This window comes from Eschrichtius robustus, chromosome 4 (genome assembly GCF_028021215.1).
Source record: "Eschrichtius robustus isolate mEscRob2 chromosome 4, mEscRob2.pri, whole genome shotgun sequence".
NCBI classification, from domain to species: domain Eukaryota; kingdom Metazoa; phylum Chordata; class Mammalia; order Artiodactyla; family Eschrichtiidae; genus Eschrichtius; species Eschrichtius robustus.
In genome coordinates, this window is record NC_090827.1 from 151,628,960 (window position 1) to 151,645,056 (window position 16,097).

General features: G+C 56.3%; 2 protein-coding genes across 4 annotated transcripts in view; both read left to right on the top strand.

Moving 5' to 3' along the window:
- Positions 1-15,482, top strand: part of LETM1 (leucine zipper and EF-hand containing transmembrane protein 1) — a 32,114-nt gene extending 16,632 nt beyond the window's left edge. For 2 of the 3 annotated variants that reach the window (XM_068543584.1, XM_068543586.1), the window contains 8 exons: positions 6,199-6,318; positions 7,674-7,805; positions 8,123-8,272; positions 8,709-8,843; positions 11,843-11,977; positions 12,864-13,054; positions 14,099-14,237; positions 15,193-15,482. In XM_068543584.1, coding sequence (XP_068399685.1) covers positions 6,199-6,318; positions 7,674-7,805; positions 8,123-8,272; positions 8,709-8,843; positions 11,843-11,977; positions 12,864-13,054; positions 14,099-14,237; positions 15,193-15,342 — 1,152 coding nt within the window. In that variant the 3' untranslated portion in view covers positions 15,343-15,482. The remainder of the gene's footprint in view (positions 1-6,198; positions 6,319-7,673; positions 7,806-8,122; positions 8,273-8,708; positions 8,844-11,842; positions 11,978-12,863; positions 13,055-14,098; positions 14,238-15,192) is intronic. The other variant, XM_068543585.1, reaches the window with a different exon arrangement.
- LOC137763914 (ADP-sugar pyrophosphatase) lies at positions 2,421-3,449 on the top strand. The gene is made up of 2 exons (XM_068542357.1): positions 2,421-3,035; positions 3,166-3,449. The coding sequence occupies exons 1-2, from the start codon at positions 2,540-2,542 to the stop codon at positions 3,327-3,329; spliced, it is 660 nt and encodes a 219-aa protein (XP_068398458.1). The 5' UTR covers positions 2,421-2,539; the 3' UTR covers positions 3,330-3,449.
- Positions 15,483-16,097: the final 615 nt, after the last annotated feature.

The window sequence follows — 16,097 nt, forward strand, 5'->3', positions numbered from 1 at the left end:
AGGAGGCCAAAAGCAAGTCCTGGCCCGTGACCAGATTGCTCCGGAGCTGTGCCGCCTGCCTGCCCCCGTGCAGCGTGCACCCCGAGTGTGTGTGTCTGAAGAAGTCACGAAGCGTCCCTCGTTCTCCCTAGTGACGCTTCTTGCCTTGAAGTCTGTGGCGTCTGGTCTTGTGATAGCTGAACCAGCTTGCCTCTGGGCTGATCTTCCCTCTTGTTACTTACAGGCTTCCTGAATCCTCTCTGCCTTGTGTTTGTTACTGTTTTAATCTGCTCTGACGACCCTCTGTCTTATAGTTGGAGTATTTAGTCCATACTCTTTTCCTGTTTGTCCTATGTGTTTTATGTTCCACTTAATCTCCTTTCTTGCCTTCTTTTGGATTAATCAAATGTTTACTCTTCCATCCCCTCTCCATTAGCTTGTTCCTTATGTATTGTTTTAGCAGTTTCTCTAGAGTTTACAGTGAGCTTCCTCGACACACAGGAGTCTAATGGGACTGAGTGCTTTTCCTGCCACGCGCCATGTCCCAGCTGCACTCGCCCTCCCCCGCCTCTGCGTTGCATACGCTTTTGCTCCTGAGTTGATGTGTGTGCACCACGTATTTACCCTCCTGACCCCCTTCCTTCCTTCCTGCATTTCCACCCAGGCCGTTTCCTCCACTTGAGGAGTCCCCTCGGTTCCTGCTTGTATGGATTTGTCTGTATTAACCTTCCATTCTGCAGGGTATTGCTGGGTATAGGACTCCAGGCTTGCAGTTCTTTTTTCTACATTTAAAGATGCCATTGAGTGCATGTCAGCTGGCAGGCCTATTACGGTTCCTTTGAAGGTGTCCATCTTTCTCCGGCAGCATCTGAGATGTTTGGATTTTGTTACATCTTGTTTGGATTTTAGCAGCTCTACAGTAACGTCCCTAGGCGTGTCTGTGTCCGTGCTTATCCTGTTTCCTGGTTGTGACGCTTCCATCATTGTATTAAATACCACCCCCACCCACCCCCGACGTGGTTTATGTTCCCCTTAGACTGCTCACGGCCCCTGCATCACATATGCTCTTCCCGTATTTTACATCCTTTTGTATGTTTGGTTTACTTATCCTCTCTTCTTCTTGGTCTGATCACTCTTAAACCCATCCTCCGAGATTTCCGTCTGCAGGTAAAACTGTCTCTCTTGTTCTCCAGAAGCAGATCATCACTGCATTTTGTAAGGATGAAAAGAAGTTGTCTCTCTGCTCTGCTGGAGAATCTGCCTTGCGGCTGCCCCTCCTCAGGAGAGGCAGCATGAAGGCAGGAGGCCTGGGTTGTGTCCTGGCCACTCACTAGCTCTGTGACCTTGAACAAGTCACCTCACCTCAATGCTTCAGATTCCTATGAGGTGGGGCGGTGGCCAGACCTCTGCTGTTGAGAAGGTGGAGGGGGCATACTTTCCCCTGGACGTTAAATGGTAAAAAACATACATAAGAAGATTCTGAAAAGTGGGGAGAAGTCCCTGGGACCCCAGGAATGACACAGGAGGTCTTTGTGCCTCATAGATCCAGCCATGGGGCTGAAGAAGCCAGAATCGCCAACGAGCACAGACTTTAGAATCCCATCCTGTGGTCAAAGGAAAGGAACGGGGCCACCTAGCAGGACAGAAGACTTCAGAGAGTGACTGCTCTGCTCCAGCCAGACACCACAGGAAACAGTGTCTCCCCACCCCGACCACCCCCCCCAGACCCACACACACACAGTGGCAGCGGGGCTGGGACCGCCACCCTCAGGCTGTAGCAGCTGGGATGGTATCGGGGAAGGCCTCGAGGAGCTGGCTCTTTCATCCCCGGCCCCCCGCCCCCTGTGGTGTCAGTAGAGACCAGCAGGGGGCCTGGCCTCCACCCGCACCTGACAGTCCCAAGACACTCTCCATACTTCCCTGCTGGAGTGGTGTCAGGAGGGGCCGGTAAGAGGTTCTCCTGCCCCTCCCAGCCAGGGAGGCGTGCGGAGCCTAGCGGGGAGCCCAGACTCCACCCACCCCTCCCAGCCGACTCAGAAGTACCTCTGCCCCTGGCCTCAGTGGAGGCCAGATCTCATCTGTTCCAAAACGTACCCGGGATGTGATTTGCCATGACTGAGTGATGTCACAGAGAGCTCAGGGCCATTGGAAGGAACTTGTGCTCACAGTTCCCCAGAAACGGGGACCAGGAGGTGAGGGAAGGGAGGAATCGAGACTCGGCCTTCATCACTGGTGCGGCGGGAGTGGTCAGCTGGAGACGGGTTTTTTTTTTTTTTTTTTTTTGATACGTAACATGTATAATTTTCTAGTTATCAGAGGGGTTAAGAGACACAACCAAGTTCTTTATTATGACATAGGCTTTTTGATATATTTAACATTAATCAAGCTTCCAGCATTATTTAAAATAACCCCAATTTTTAGTCTTGTTAGTAGCCCCGCAGTAGCCCCGCATCTCCTGAGACTGCTACCTTGGACCCGTGCTTTCTCCTTTCCTCCCCCTTCCTAAAGGAGTACCCATCCCTTCGCCCCACGCCTGGGACCTGGGGACTATAAAGTGAAAATGGCGCAACAAGAACCAGCAGAGTCTTCTCAAAATACCAAGCAGTCCATTATTTCAGAGGAGTTAATTTCAGAAGGAAAATGGGTCAAGCTTGAAAAAACAACTTACAGAGATCCTACTGGTAAAACAAGAACTTGGGAAACTGTGAAGCGGACAACAAGGAAAGGCCAGTCGGCTGATGGTGTGGCGGTCATCCCCTTGCTGCAAAGAACCCTTCACTATGAATGCATCATTCTGGTGAAGCAGTTCCGACCCCCGATGGGGGGCTACTGCCTAGAATTCCCCGCCGGTCTCATCGATGAGAACGAAAGCCCAGAAGCAGCTGCTCTTCGGGAGCTCGAGGAAGAAACTGGCTACAAGGGCGATGTTGCTGAATGTTCCCCAGCTGTCTGTATGGATCCAGGCTTGTCAAACTGTACCACACATATCGTAACCGTAACTATCAATGGAGACGATGCTGAAAACGTAAGGCCTAAGCCAAAGCCAGGAGATGGAGGTACGTGTCCCGCTCGGGGGCTGGCCTTGAGTGCCGTGTGGTGCAGCGGGAGCGGCCATGGCACTGTGAATTGCTCAGGTGGGCTCGCCTGGTGTCCGGCTTTATTTTCATTTGCACTTTGTTTGTTTAGAATTTGTGGAAGTGATTTCCTTACCAAAGAATGACCTGCTGAAGAGACTTGATGCTCTGGTAGCTGATGAACATCTGACAGTGGACGCCAGAGTCTATTCCTACGCTCTGGCGCTGAAACATGCAAACACGAAGCCGTTTGAAGTGCCCTTCCTGAAGTTTTAAGGCCAAAGGACAGTCGCCGTGTTTCTGTAACCAGGACACAGGCCTCCATCATTAAGACTTTGTATTCAGCTTAGTTGCAATGGAAATTTGAAATTAGTTTTTTCATAAAATAAAAGCACAGAATGCAAAAAAAAAAAAAAAAAAAAAAAGATGAAAAAAAAAATTAATTACATGGGACTGAGTGAACTGATGAGGATGAGTATAATTTTTGTGACTTTCTGTCTGAATTTAAAAAAAAAAAAAAAAAATCCCACAAGGACTCAGAGGCAAAGAATATACAAATCAATTTTCACTGCAAAGTAAAGGAGCTGTTACAGTGGAGGATTACTGGACTGAATGTCAATATTATGACATAGTATGAGTGTGTTTCATGTTTGGTAATTGCAATCATTGTTGCTTTTGTTGTGGTCATCCATGTTAAAAAAAAAAAAAAAGTTCTATTTAAAAAAAAAAATAGATGCCAGATTGTCAATTACACAACCTGTAAACGTTGGGTAGTACACCCCCATGCCAGAGCACTGTCAAGAGGAAGCCAGTTAGGATAGAAGATTGAAGTGAGCTCCAGAATCTCATCGCATAATACCCAAAATGTCCAGCTTCAGTTGAAAATCACTCCTCACGCTGAGAACCAGGAGGACCCCAAAGTGAATGCAAAAAGACAATCAGTGGGGGCTAGTGCTGAGAGGACCGAGAAAATGGATCATTCTGACCGTTGGCCACTTCCCAGATTCAGTAAAAGACATACATCTACAGATTTAAGAAACTGAGTGAACCTCAGACGGGATAAACACAAATCCACACGAAGACACATAGTCAAATGAACAAACGTGAAGGACAAAGAAATAATTTTGAGGGACTTCTCTGGTGTGGCGCAGTGGTTAAGAATCTGCCTGCCAGTGCAGGGGACACAAGTTCGGTCCCTGGTCCAGGAAGATCCCACATGGCGCTGAGCAACTAAGCCCGTGCACCACGACTACTGAAGGCCTCGTGCCTAGAGCCCGTGTTCTGCAACAAGAGAGGCCACTGCAGTGAGAAACCCACACACCGCAACGAAGAGCAGCCCCCGCTCGCGGCAACTAGAGAAGGCCCACGCGCAGCAACAAAGGCCCAACGCAGCCAAAAATAAAAATAAATAAATTTATTTTAAAAAAAAATGAAGAAGAAATAATTTTGAAAGCAATGAGAGAATGGCATCTTACCTGCAAGAAAAACAATTCAAATGACGGTGCATTTCTCATCAGAAACCATGGAGGCCAGAAGGAACTGGAAAGTATTTTTTGTGTGCTGAAAAAAAAAGAACTGTCAATTCAATCCTAGATTGAGCGAAAATAAAAATTAAAGATAAAAACGAGGGAGAAATCAAGGCATTCTCAGGTGAGGGAAAACTATGACAATTTGTCACCAGCAGAGCTGCCCTAGAGGAACCTTGGGGCGTCAGGAAGAAAGAACACGACAAGGACCAGGCTTTGCTTCTGCTTGTGTGTCTTCTAAGTAAAGTGTGATGGTGGAGGCAAAAATGGGGCACTGTGTGATGTGGCTCTGTGTCAGTAGGTGACATTAGGACGAGCTCAACAAGTGGGGGAGGATAAAGGGGGGAGGCCACCACGTCCCCTCCATGACGAGGTAGGTGTGTCATGTGATACCAGAGCAGCCCCTGAAAATGGACGCAGAGATGTGCTCAGAAGCGCAGGAGACAAGTGCAGATGGGATCCACGTGCCCCACGGGAAGATGGGGAAAGGAAACAAAAACAACCCAGATGTCCTTCACGGGGTGAACGGTAAAACCAGGACGTTTGTACCATGCAGTGTACTCACTGATAAAAAGGAGTGGATTATTCCTACACACAACTGCGTGGGTCCTCAAGGAGTCCCAAAAGGTTATGTGCTGTGCAGTCCCATTCCTGTAATGCTCTTCAAATGACAGAATTACAGGGATGAAGAGCAGACTGGTGGTTGGTTCCCAGGGGTCAGGAGGGGGTGGGAGTGTCTGTGAAAGGGCGTTGTGAGGTCCTCGTGGGGACAGAGATGTTTTCTGCCTGGACTGGCTCGGCACTGCATCCCGGCGGTGGTTTGATACTGTACGTTGTAAGGTGTTACCATGGGGAGGAACCGTAGGACTGCACATCCATCTACGGTTGTCTCAGAATTGATGCAGGTAGCGGTCGTGTCCTCCTCACAGGGTCACTGGGGGGTTTAAATGGGGGGAGCAGGTGGCACTGTTGCCCTTTGTTCCTCCTCTCCTCTCCCCTCGTCCCTGCACGGTGCAGGACGGGAGAAGCATGGGGTTCGGGCAGCAGGGCAGCTCCCTGGGCAGAGAGCAGGCCCTGAGTGGGTGTCTTCGCATCTCGGGGTGGGTCCTGGCTGTTGACCCTAGGGTCCCACCCTCTCAGATGGTCTGATCACTGCAAACCTGGAGCCGGGGCCTTGGTAGTGGGGGTTTATCTTGTGTTTGGCAAAGCATAACAGGAAGGTGGTTTCTTTCTTTTATAAATGTATTTATTTATTTATTTTTGGCTGCATTGGGTCTTCATTGCTGCGCGCGGGCCCTCTCTAGTTGCAGCGAGCGGGGGGTTGCAGAGCACGGGCTCTGGGCGTGCAGGCCTCAGCAGCTGTAGCACGCAGGCTCAGCTGTTGTCGCTCTTGGGCTCCAGAGCGCGGGCCCAGCTGCTCCGTGGCACGTGGCATCTTCCTGGACCAGGGCTTGAAGCCACGTCCCCTTCGTTGGCAGGTGGACTCTCAACCACTGCGCCACCAGGGAAGCCCAGGAAGGTGGTTTCTAATCAGACACTTAGTTCCCAAGCGTGTGAATGCAGACAGCACAGACCCGTAGTGACCCTTCAGGAGGTAATTGGCTGGCTTCCTTTGACAGCTGATTGCTGAGGAGGGGGTGGACAGCCTCAACGTCAAGGAGCTGCAGGCGGCGTGTCGGGCGCGAGGCATGCGGGCCCTGGGCGTCACGGAAGACCGTCTGCGGGACCAGCTGAAGCAGGTGCGTGCGGCGTGGTGGGGGGCCCTTGCGTCCCAGCAGGAGGTGGGAGGCTGCTCTGGCTCAGCTCCCACCTGGGCCGGGGCCTGTGTGCGCTCCACACGCGGGGGCTGCCCGCCGCTCCTGGGTGCCGCTCCGATCTCCCTCCTGGCTCTTGGTTGCTGTTGGTGTGCTTGCTGTTCCCTCCGCCCGGTCTTCTGTGGACACACGAGGACGAGGTCAGCTTCCTTTGAAGTTCCAGTACGGCTCTCAACTGAGGCCAGGGGTGTTTGGGGAAGTAGGACCCAGGCCAGGCCGACCTCCAAAGCCCCTGCTCTTGGCAGCCTGGGTTTGAGTGACCCTGCCTTCTCCGGCCGCTCAGAGGGGCCCTCGGGCAGAAGCCAGGGGCTGGCTCTGCAGGGCCACAGGCCTGCCCCGCCGGCATGGGTCTGAGTGGATGCGATGATGGGTAGGCAACAGTCACAGCAACTCAGCCTTCATATCGGAAGGAGCAGGGCGCCAGCTGGGCAGCCCCCTCGGGTTGTCTTCCCAGTGTAGACAAAGATCTGTTGACACCCGCTGCCCCCCTGCTGACACAGACGGTGCTTAGTGGGCAGTACGTTCTTGTCCCTGTCTTCACTGACCTTGTCTCCGAAAGGGTCCCCTCGCAGACCCTCCTCTGTGAGGGGCACCCTGGGTCTGCCTGGGCTGGAGCACACCTGGGGCACTCGAGTGCGGGGCGCTGTGCCAAGGGATGTCAGGAATCGGGGTATTTTGGTTTCCAAGGACTCAGGTGTCTTCCTTCTCTCATCGTTTAACCCGTGCTCGGCATTTTCTCCCCGTCCTGGGAGTTCTTCTCATCCCATCTTTTGTCCTGTGTCTACTTTGTGTCCCAGCATCGTCGGGGTCCTTTTTGTCAGTTTGAACATTGTCTTTGTGTCACTAAAATAGCCTCAAACAGCGCCCAGCTCACGGTAGTTGTGCAAACCTCAAACGCCACATGAATTCACCAGTGCCACCTTTGGAGTTTCTGTGTCATTGTTAAGTGAAGAACTTTGGGAACAGAACCTGGCCGTCTCGCTCAGTGTTTTCCAAGCCCTGCGGCCTCGCTGCGGGGGTGTCTCCTTCTCACTTGACCGAGGTGGGCAGCGGGCATTAGCACAGCAGTAAATAGGCCTTTCGGAGCTTGCGGTGTCTCTCGGGAGAACTCGCTTGGGGGACGTAGGGGTCCGCCCACTCAGGTGCCGCTGTGGTGGTTGCCACCAGTCTCCTCCTCCTCCCCCACCCCTCCGCAAACCGGAAGCCCTTGCCCAGGTCGCAGGAGACGTGGGTGGGACGGGGCCGGCGGGTGAGTCCGGGTCTCCGCCTCCCACTTGCAGTGGCTGGAGCTGCACCTGCACCAGGAGGTCCCGACGTCGCTGCTCGTCCTGTCCCGGGCCATGTACCTTCCTGACACCCTCTCGCCCGCCGACCAGCTCACGTCCACCCTGCAGACCCTCCCGGAGATTGTGGTGCGTGTTGCGAGGTCCCCTCTGCTGCTCACTCTGCCAGGGGCCCTCTCCCTTCTGGGGGAGCCCCCGGACCCGCCGCTCGCCCCCTCTTTTCTTTCTCGTCTGTCCTCTGCACGCTGAGGGCCCTGCGGTGCGTGCAGAAGGTGGCCCTTGGGGTCCTCAGGGCGTTTCCCAGCAGCCGGGGCTCCTGCTCCTCGGAGAGCAAGCCGTGATGGCCACGACGCCCCGAGACCCGGGCCGGGCGCCGCGTGGGCCGCTCTGGCGGGGGCGCGCCTGCTCTGCTTCCAAGCGCGCTCACGGGCGTCCCCTCACTGAAGGCGAAGGAGGCCCAGGTGAAGGTGGCCGAGGTGGAGGGCGAGCAGGTGGACAACAAGGCGAAGCTGGAGGCCACGCTGCAGGAGGAGGCGGCCATCCGGCAGGAGCATCGCGAGAAGGAGCTGCAGAGGCGGTCCCAGGCGGCGGCGGCGGTGAGCGGGCCGGGGGCGGGGCGGGGCGGGGCGGGGCGGGGCGGGGCCCGTGGGTGGGGTGGGGGCACAGCGAGGCGGACGCACTCTTCACTCTTGCGGCTCGGGCGCCAGTCAGTGCAAGCGGCCAGCCCGGCCCTGAGGCCCTGAAGCTGAGGTTTGAGGCTGTGGCGACTTCACCGAGGCGTCCGGCGGCCCTGTAGACGCTGGGGCGTGGATGCAGGAGCTGCGTGACTGCGCTCATCACGCGCTGCGCCCGCGTGGAGGGTCCTGCGGCGAAACCTGGCGGAGGCAGACCCCGCTGCCAGCCGGCCGGGCTCTGTGGACCTTGCCCCTCACTTGGCGGCCCTCTGGCCAGCGGCACGTCTGCCGGTGTGGATTCCCGGGAAGGCCGCGGTCTGACGCGTGGTGCTGAGCCGGCAGCGGCCTTGCGTTTCAGAAGGAAGTGGAGCCTGAAGTGGTGGCAGAAGGTGCCCCCGGGAGGCTGGTGGCCGAGCCGCAGCCGGAAGAGCCTGATGTGACCCTGCCGTCCGAGGCCCTGACGGACAGCGCGCCCGTCCTGGAAGGCTTGAAGGTAACAGCGCCCGCCTGGAGGGAGCGGTGTTGGAGCCGCGCCGGAGGGCCAGCGGGCCCGCCTGCAGGGCGGGGGCTCCCGAGGAAGCGGGGCCGGAAGGAAGGCCGCAGCCTGGCTTCTCAGGGTGACGGTGGATGGTCGTGGGGCGAGGAGAGCGAGGCCGGGGAGGGGGAGGCGGCCCTGCCCTGGCTCCGGCCCCTGTGCTCTGCGTGGCAGGGCACCCAGCGGGGAAGCCCCCCCTTGCTGTCCCCTTCCCAGCTGCCCGGCGCAGGGAGCCCGACGTGCTGTGCGCGCTGGGGGTGCTCGCGTCTGGCAGCCTCACCGTCGTGGTCGTAGCCCATGTTCCTCGTGAGACGCCTTCTGCCGGGGGAACCGCCAGGTGGCCCCTGGCACACGGAGCATGATGGGCAGAGCAGCTTCTGAAGGCGTGTTGGGTGGAGGATGTGTTTGCTAGACGGGCAGCGGCAGCGTCGGGCAGCTGGGGTAGGAGACAGAAAGCAGGACGGCATCTTGATGTCTGGGGACTCCCAGCGAGGTCACGGGGTGGGGCGGGCAGGGGACCACCGCATTCAGAGGTCGGAGGGGGGACGAGGCCGTGGTGGGGGGTGCGTGTGCAGTCGAGTGTGTTGATACCTGGGTAGAGGGGTGGGCCTCGTCACGTGTCCTGAGGGCCGGGTGGATGTGGCCTGGGGACTGACCCCTGATGGGCCCCGTGGGGTCATTGGAGGTGGAGGGAAGGGCCCCACTGCAGGGCCTCAGGGAGGAGCCTTCTCCAATCCTGTGCGTAGGAGGGGACCCTGAAGAGGGTGCAGGGCGGGGAGGTCAGGTCTCGGGGAGGAGCCAGGCTGTTCGTATGAGAAGAGAAAGCATAAAGCATCAACACCGGGGGTCTTGGTGAAGGGAGCTGTGGGCTGCAGGGCTGGTGGGGTGTGGTGGACGGGGGCTGGCATAGCCTGGGATAAGCCCGGTGAGCCTCTGTTCACCTGGTGATGGCCCAGGAGACAGACAAAGACCCACACACTCTGTCACTGATAGGAGGCTGGGAGGAGGAGGGTCCCGGGAGCCCAGGCTGACCTAGGCTTGAAGGGTGACCCTGGGAAGGGTCAGGAACCAAGGTACCAGGGTCATTTTGAAGGCGGTTTGGGGCTGAGGCGGGGAAGCTGAACAGAGGCGGGGCCTGGTTGGGCCCATGGAGCGTGGTCTGGGAGAAGGGATCACTCGGCAGCAGTAGGGCCAGGATGGTTGGTTGTCTCCATGGAAACGGATGCGTCCCATTTCCAGTGGATTAAAGACTTAGATGTGAAAGGACAGTTAAACTCTCCGGAGAGCTTATGAACTAAGGACCACCAAGGATTTCTTAGCGAGGAGCACAAACCTTTAAAAACTTACACTGAAGAACCTTGGTTTGTTGGAAAGATGCCACAGAGAGTGGGGGCACCACCGTTTCCTATTTGTAGCGCAAGCCTGGGTCTTATCGGTATTGACCATCCACTCGGACAGAAACCTGAATAGCTCTAGGAAATTGAGTTTGTAGCTGAAGAACCTCTCCACAGGGAAAGCCCCAGACCCACATGGCTTCAGGGGTGAAGTTGCTGGTGAGTCCAAACATGTAAAGAATAAATCCTTCCCGTGCTACACAAACTCTTGGCAGAAAGTTGAGGAGGAGGGGATATTCTGAGATGAGCATCCCCTGATGCCAAAACCAGATGGATAGGAGACAGCTACAGACCAGTAGTATCTGTTCTGAACACAGGTGTGAAATTCTCCACAAGTTTCTAGTAAGTGAAATGCAGCTGTTCTGTAGACAGGATAATACACTGTGACCTCATGGGGTTTGTCCAAGGAATACAAAAAAATTAGTCAATTTAACGAACACATTAACAGCCTCAAGAGAAAAACCATGTATGATCATTTCAATAGATGCACAAAAAGTGCTTGGCAGAATCCAGCATCTCTTCTCAATTAAAAAGGTCTCTCAGCAAACCAGTGGGAGTGAACCTTCTCAACCCCACGTAAAGCAGCCAGAGTGGCACCTGTGGTCATAGGATCCCTAACGGTGGCACGGGCGTCTACTCTCACCACCGGTTCAGCATCGAACTGAGGGTCTGGCCAGGATGGTTAGAAAAGAACAAGTAAAATCACACGGAAGTGAAACTCTTTATTCACGGATGACATGAGCACCTAAAAGGTCGTTGTACTTCTTTGTACTAGTAGTGAACAGTCAAGTTGAAATTCTAAGAAGCGTATCACGCAATAGTATCCAGAAAGTGAACTACTTAGGGATAGATTTGAAAGTAGATATGAAGACCTGTACAGGATGCTGTAAAATGTTGCTGAGGTAGATTAAAGCAGTAAATAAATGGAGAGCTTCACTGCACTCGTGGATGTGAAGACTCGGTGTTGGTAGGATGTTAATTCTCCCCAGCCAATCTGTGGATTCAAGACCATCAAAATCCCAGCAGGCTTTGTTGTTGACATTGACAAACTTACTCTAAAACATATATGGAAATTCAGAGGACCTAGAATAGCCACAACGATGGAGAAGCAGGTTTGGTGTATCTGCGGATGGAATCGTACACGGTGGTCAGAAGGAACACACCGTCACGTGGGTGAATCTCAGGGTGACGGAGCTCGAGCCGTTTGACACCGTTTGTCAGAATTCAAGCAAACGGGGCTGTCGTGACAGAAGGCAGGCCAGTGGGGGTGGGGACGTGGGCACGAGGAAACCTTCAGGGTGATGATACTTCTCTGTCGGGTGGTGGTGGCTCTGTGGGTATACACATCCGCCGGACACATTTGCACAGGTGCGCTCGGGTGCAGGAGGCCCCTCGGAGAGTGAAGACGGTGACTGCACGTGCCTGTCGCCTCGCCCAGAGCCCGAGACTGGCAAGCGCACTGCGGACACAGGACACTGATAGAAAAGTGGCCAAGCCTTCGGGGGAAAGCCAGTTACTCCCCTTCATGTAGGGTTTCGGTTTGCTTGTTTATTTTCTTGCCAGGAAGAGGAAATAACTCAGGAGGAAATTGACATACTTAGTGACGCCTGCTCGAAACTGAAGGGGCAGAAGAAATCCCTGACGAAGGAGAAGGAGGAGCTGGAGCTGCTGAAGGAGGACGTCCAGGACTACAGCGAGGTGCGGCGGGGCGGGGACGGCGGGGATGGCGGGGCAGGGCTGCGGCTACAGACAAGAGTAAACCCAGGCTGCATCGGGCCCCCGAGTGTTCAGTGATGCCTCCATCAGATAAGGGATAAGCTGGCCAGATGGTCTTTGGGGAGAAAACTGAATTTAAGTAAATCTTATTCAGTAGCTTTTCCAGTCATCCCACTGGGTCACTTTCCCCTGGAATGCTGGCCATTCGCCCTTGTCGATGACACGCATATATCTTTTTAGTTTCTAAATCTATGAAGGTATCAGATGAACAGTCTGGTCACTTGGTATATGAAATCTTATTTTTGTTCATGATTGCCCAAAAGAGACTTCTTTCTTACATACTAGTTAGTTAGTTAGTTAGTTATTTAGTTAGTTAGTTAGTTAGTTAGTTAGTTAGTTAGTTAGTTATTTATTTATTTATTTATTCTAAGATTGGTAAAAATAATCTGCTATTTTCTGAACTTTGTCGTGGCAGCCCTCTTGTGTGGGTTCTCTAGTCCCCACCTCACCTCCCGTTCTTCCCTGTAACGCTTGCTCATAGGGAAAACCACAAGTTGGAATTTAAGAAGGCACTCACCATTCCTGGATTCTCTCACTGTCAGGAAGAAAGTCGGGGTTCAGGACAGAGTTCATTTCCTTTGCTACAAAAACAGTGCTTGAGTTTGCAAAGATAAGAACCAGTTTGCATGATAGACGGCAGTAAGCCTGCTGCTTTGTGGCTCGGGTTAATGGGACTGCTCCGCGCACAGCCTAGACCTTCCCACCTTGATGATGGCGTCTGGGTTAATCCAGTTACTTCTGCAAGGTGAACTGAAGGTTTCTTTTTTAGTTTTAAGGCAGTCTTTTTACAAGCAAATAATTTTATTAGGACCTGCAGGAGATCAAGAAGGAACTTTCAAAGACTGGCAAAGAAATCTACGTGGAAGAGTCTAAAGCCAGCAAGAGGCTGACGAAGCGGGTACAGCAGATGATCGGGCAGATCGACAGCCTGCTCACGCAGCTGGAGGCCGACCAGAAGGCTGGCAGGCTAGGCCCGGCCGCCGAGGGCTCGCCTGCGGGGTGAGTGGGCGACGTGGCCGCCGTGGGCCTGGGGTCCGGGAGGCCCAGGGCCTTTCTGACCAGAGCGCGTTTCTCAGCTTTGGTGACCAACCGCCCCTCCCCTCTGACCTAGCGGCTGCAGCCAGAACCAAGGTGTCCCCACTTCTCCACGACACTGTCACTGAAGCGGCCCCAAGTTGGGTCTTCCCTGCACGCGCGCGTGCTCACATACATAAGCGCACGCACACACGGTGCCGCGCTGTTAGCCCACGTCTGGAGGACCTCGGCTGCGGCTGCCTGCTCTCCCTGTGTCCACCCCCCTGCCCCCAGCTCTCTCCAGGCTGTCGTCACTGGTCCTTCCAGAGTGTCCTTCGGATCACAGCTCCCTTGGGAACCGCCAGCCTCTCCCTGTCCCTTCTCCCCTCCCTCCAGCCTCCTCTCTCTTCCTGAACCCCTACACGCAGGCAACTCAATAATGACCCCCTGCGCGGGGGGCCGGCTCTGCACTGGGACAGTGGCCGGCGGGGGCCAGCGTCGTGTGAGTGGCTGCGGGGCGAATGAAACCCCCCCCAGGCGGTAGCAGCTGACGCTCGGCACTCCTGTGGGCCAGGCACCGCACCGCGAGCGCCCACGTCTCCAGGGGGCAGGCGGGCGGGCTGGCTGCAGGGCCCTGCTGTCCTCAGGTTGGCGGCCCTTCCCCCCTGGGTGAGGCCAGTGTTCCCTCTTGGATTGACCTGCTGTGCTGTGTGGGCCCACCTGCCCTCACTGGTCGGAGGGCAGTGTGGCCGTACTCAGCCCCTCCCACCCTGACCAGGGCGCAGGCAGGCCTGAGGGACCCACTCATCCCCACTGGAGAGGCCGGGCTTGCTGGGCGGCTGCGCACGCACAGGAGACCCTGGATGGGGCGGTGGTTTCTGTTTCTGTGTCCAAGTCAGCTGGGTGTTCCCAGAGGACGGGGCGAGGGAGCTCTGTAGGGAGGGGCTGTCTGGGGCAGGTCTGACCCACGGGGCCCCAGTGAGGCTGCAGGGGTCGCCAGCTGTGCCGCATGCGGGCTGTGTCCCCCAGGGAGACCGTCATCAGCGTCGCTGAGCTCATCAGTGCCATGAAGCAAATCAAGCACATTCCCGAAAGCAAGCTCGTCAGCTTGGCCTCGGCCCTGGACGAAAATAAGGATGGCAAGGTCAACATCGACGACCTTGTCAAGGTGGGTCGTGGGGGTCTTGCTGGGAGCCTTTTCCACCTGTGCGTCCACCCGAGAGGCCCCTGGGGCTGGTCTCGCCCTCGCCGCAAACACAGAGTGGAGGCAGGGCAGTGAGGCCGTCCGTCCGGAGCAGGCCACCTGCTCTTGCCTGGATGCCTGGCCTCGTCTGCAGAGCACGGTGTTGGGGTGGCTGGGCTGTGGCAACCCGGAGGGGACGCGTGCGGTCCTCGGGGCTGGGCCTCGGGACCCCTGGGGGCCGCCTGAGGCCTGAGAGGGTGCCGGGATTGGGCAGCCCAGGAGACCTGCACGGGGCTCCGCCTTCACAAGGACGGCTGTGGGCTCTGGCGTTGCTGTGGAGAGCACACCTTTGCCGGCGGCTCTCATGGCTCCAGGGTCTCCAGCCCGTCGGGGACTTTCCACTCAAACGTCTACCCAGAATGTCAGCGGACGTCACTTTGGTCGGGAGCACGGCCTTCCCCGCTCGTGGGCCGAGCGCCGTCACCCTAGCGGCAGCAGTGGCTGGGCGGGGCCCGTCGTCTGGGGCCCCTCCTTGGCGCTCATGGTGCTCTGCCCGAGCAGGGCCCGGCCCGGCAGCCTCTCTGTGTCGTCCAGCCCACCTTCCTGCAGCCCTGGGACCCGAGGGAGGCACAGCTGGCGCCCTCGCCTGGGCCTGCAGACCGTGGGCCTCCTGCTCTCCGAGCCCCGCTCCCTGGCAGCTCATAGCCTGGTCTGGGGCTGTGGAGCCTGTTGGCTCCGTGCGGGTGGGGGTCTGGCCCTCAGAAGACCGGGGAAGATGGAGGACCCAGGGCCCCTGGCGGGACAGCACGGCGGATGGGCGCCAAAGGCCATCCCAGCCTGGTGGCCGTGTGCCGTCTGCCCTCCGTGTCCTGAGGGGAGATTTCATGCTGTGAAGGGGCAGAGCCACCTCTGAGGCCCTTGTCCCTTCCCGTGTGTGCAGGTGATCGAGTTGGTGGACAAAGAAGACATTCACATCTCCACCAGCCAGGTGGCTGAGATCGTGGCCATGCTGGGGAAGGAGGAGAAGGTGGAGGAGAAGGAGAAGGCCAAGGAGAAAGCCGAGAAGGAGGCCGCGGAAGTGAAGAATTAGGGCCCGCCCGGCTCTCAGGTGCCTTGGTGGCCCTTCGTGCGTCTGCCGCAACAGTCCTAACGTGACGGTGATTGCTTTGAAGTGATTCTTAGAGACAGGTCTAATATTTTGTCTGGAATAAATCAGAAACTTCATAATCAGTCATTTTTAGTTTTCATCATTCCACGAAGATTCAGTCAGTCTGGAATCCCTGAACCCCTCCAGGGAGTCTGCTCTGGATTCATGCGGTGGCCCGGTGCTGTCGCGGTCCCAGCTGTGGCAGGCAAGCGTGCGGCCTGCCGGCAGCGGGGCGTCGTGGCCCTGCACAGCCCCCTGGGCTCCTGAGGCGGCTCGGGCCTCCCCGCGTGTCCCCTGGCGGTGTCTGCTGCGGGAGGCGAGAGGACCGGCCGCGTGGACTCCCTGTGCCCGTGGAGCCCCAGGCGTGGGATTGGAGTTGTGCAGACACAGCCGCCTCGGCCTGGAGAGGATACTTCGTGCGTCGTGGGCTTGGATTCCCACAGATCAGCGTGAATGGGAGCCACTCGTGCGCGCTCCCAAGCTCACACCTGTAGCGAGTGAGCGAACATGCCCGTCGTCCCTGTGGCCTCTGGAGGGCCGCGTTCTCTGATGTGGATGTCAGGTCTCCTGCAAGTTCGCTCTTAACGTGTGTATCCGAGCTCTTTCTTGAGTTCCCTTTCTCACCTAACCCTAACCACTTAACTGGTACAGAATTTCCTCACATGACAGTCTGCCTACCTGAGTAAATCCAACGTAAA

Coding starts and splice junctions, on each gene's coding strand:
- LOC137763914 (XM_068542357.1), top strand. CDS start 2,540: ATGGCGCAACAAGAACCAGCAGAGTCTTCTCAAAATACCAAGCAGTCC. Junction 3,036..3,165: donor GCCAAAGCCAGGAGATGGAG/GTACGTGTCCCG, acceptor TTGTTTGTTTAG/AATTTGTGGAAGTGATTTCC.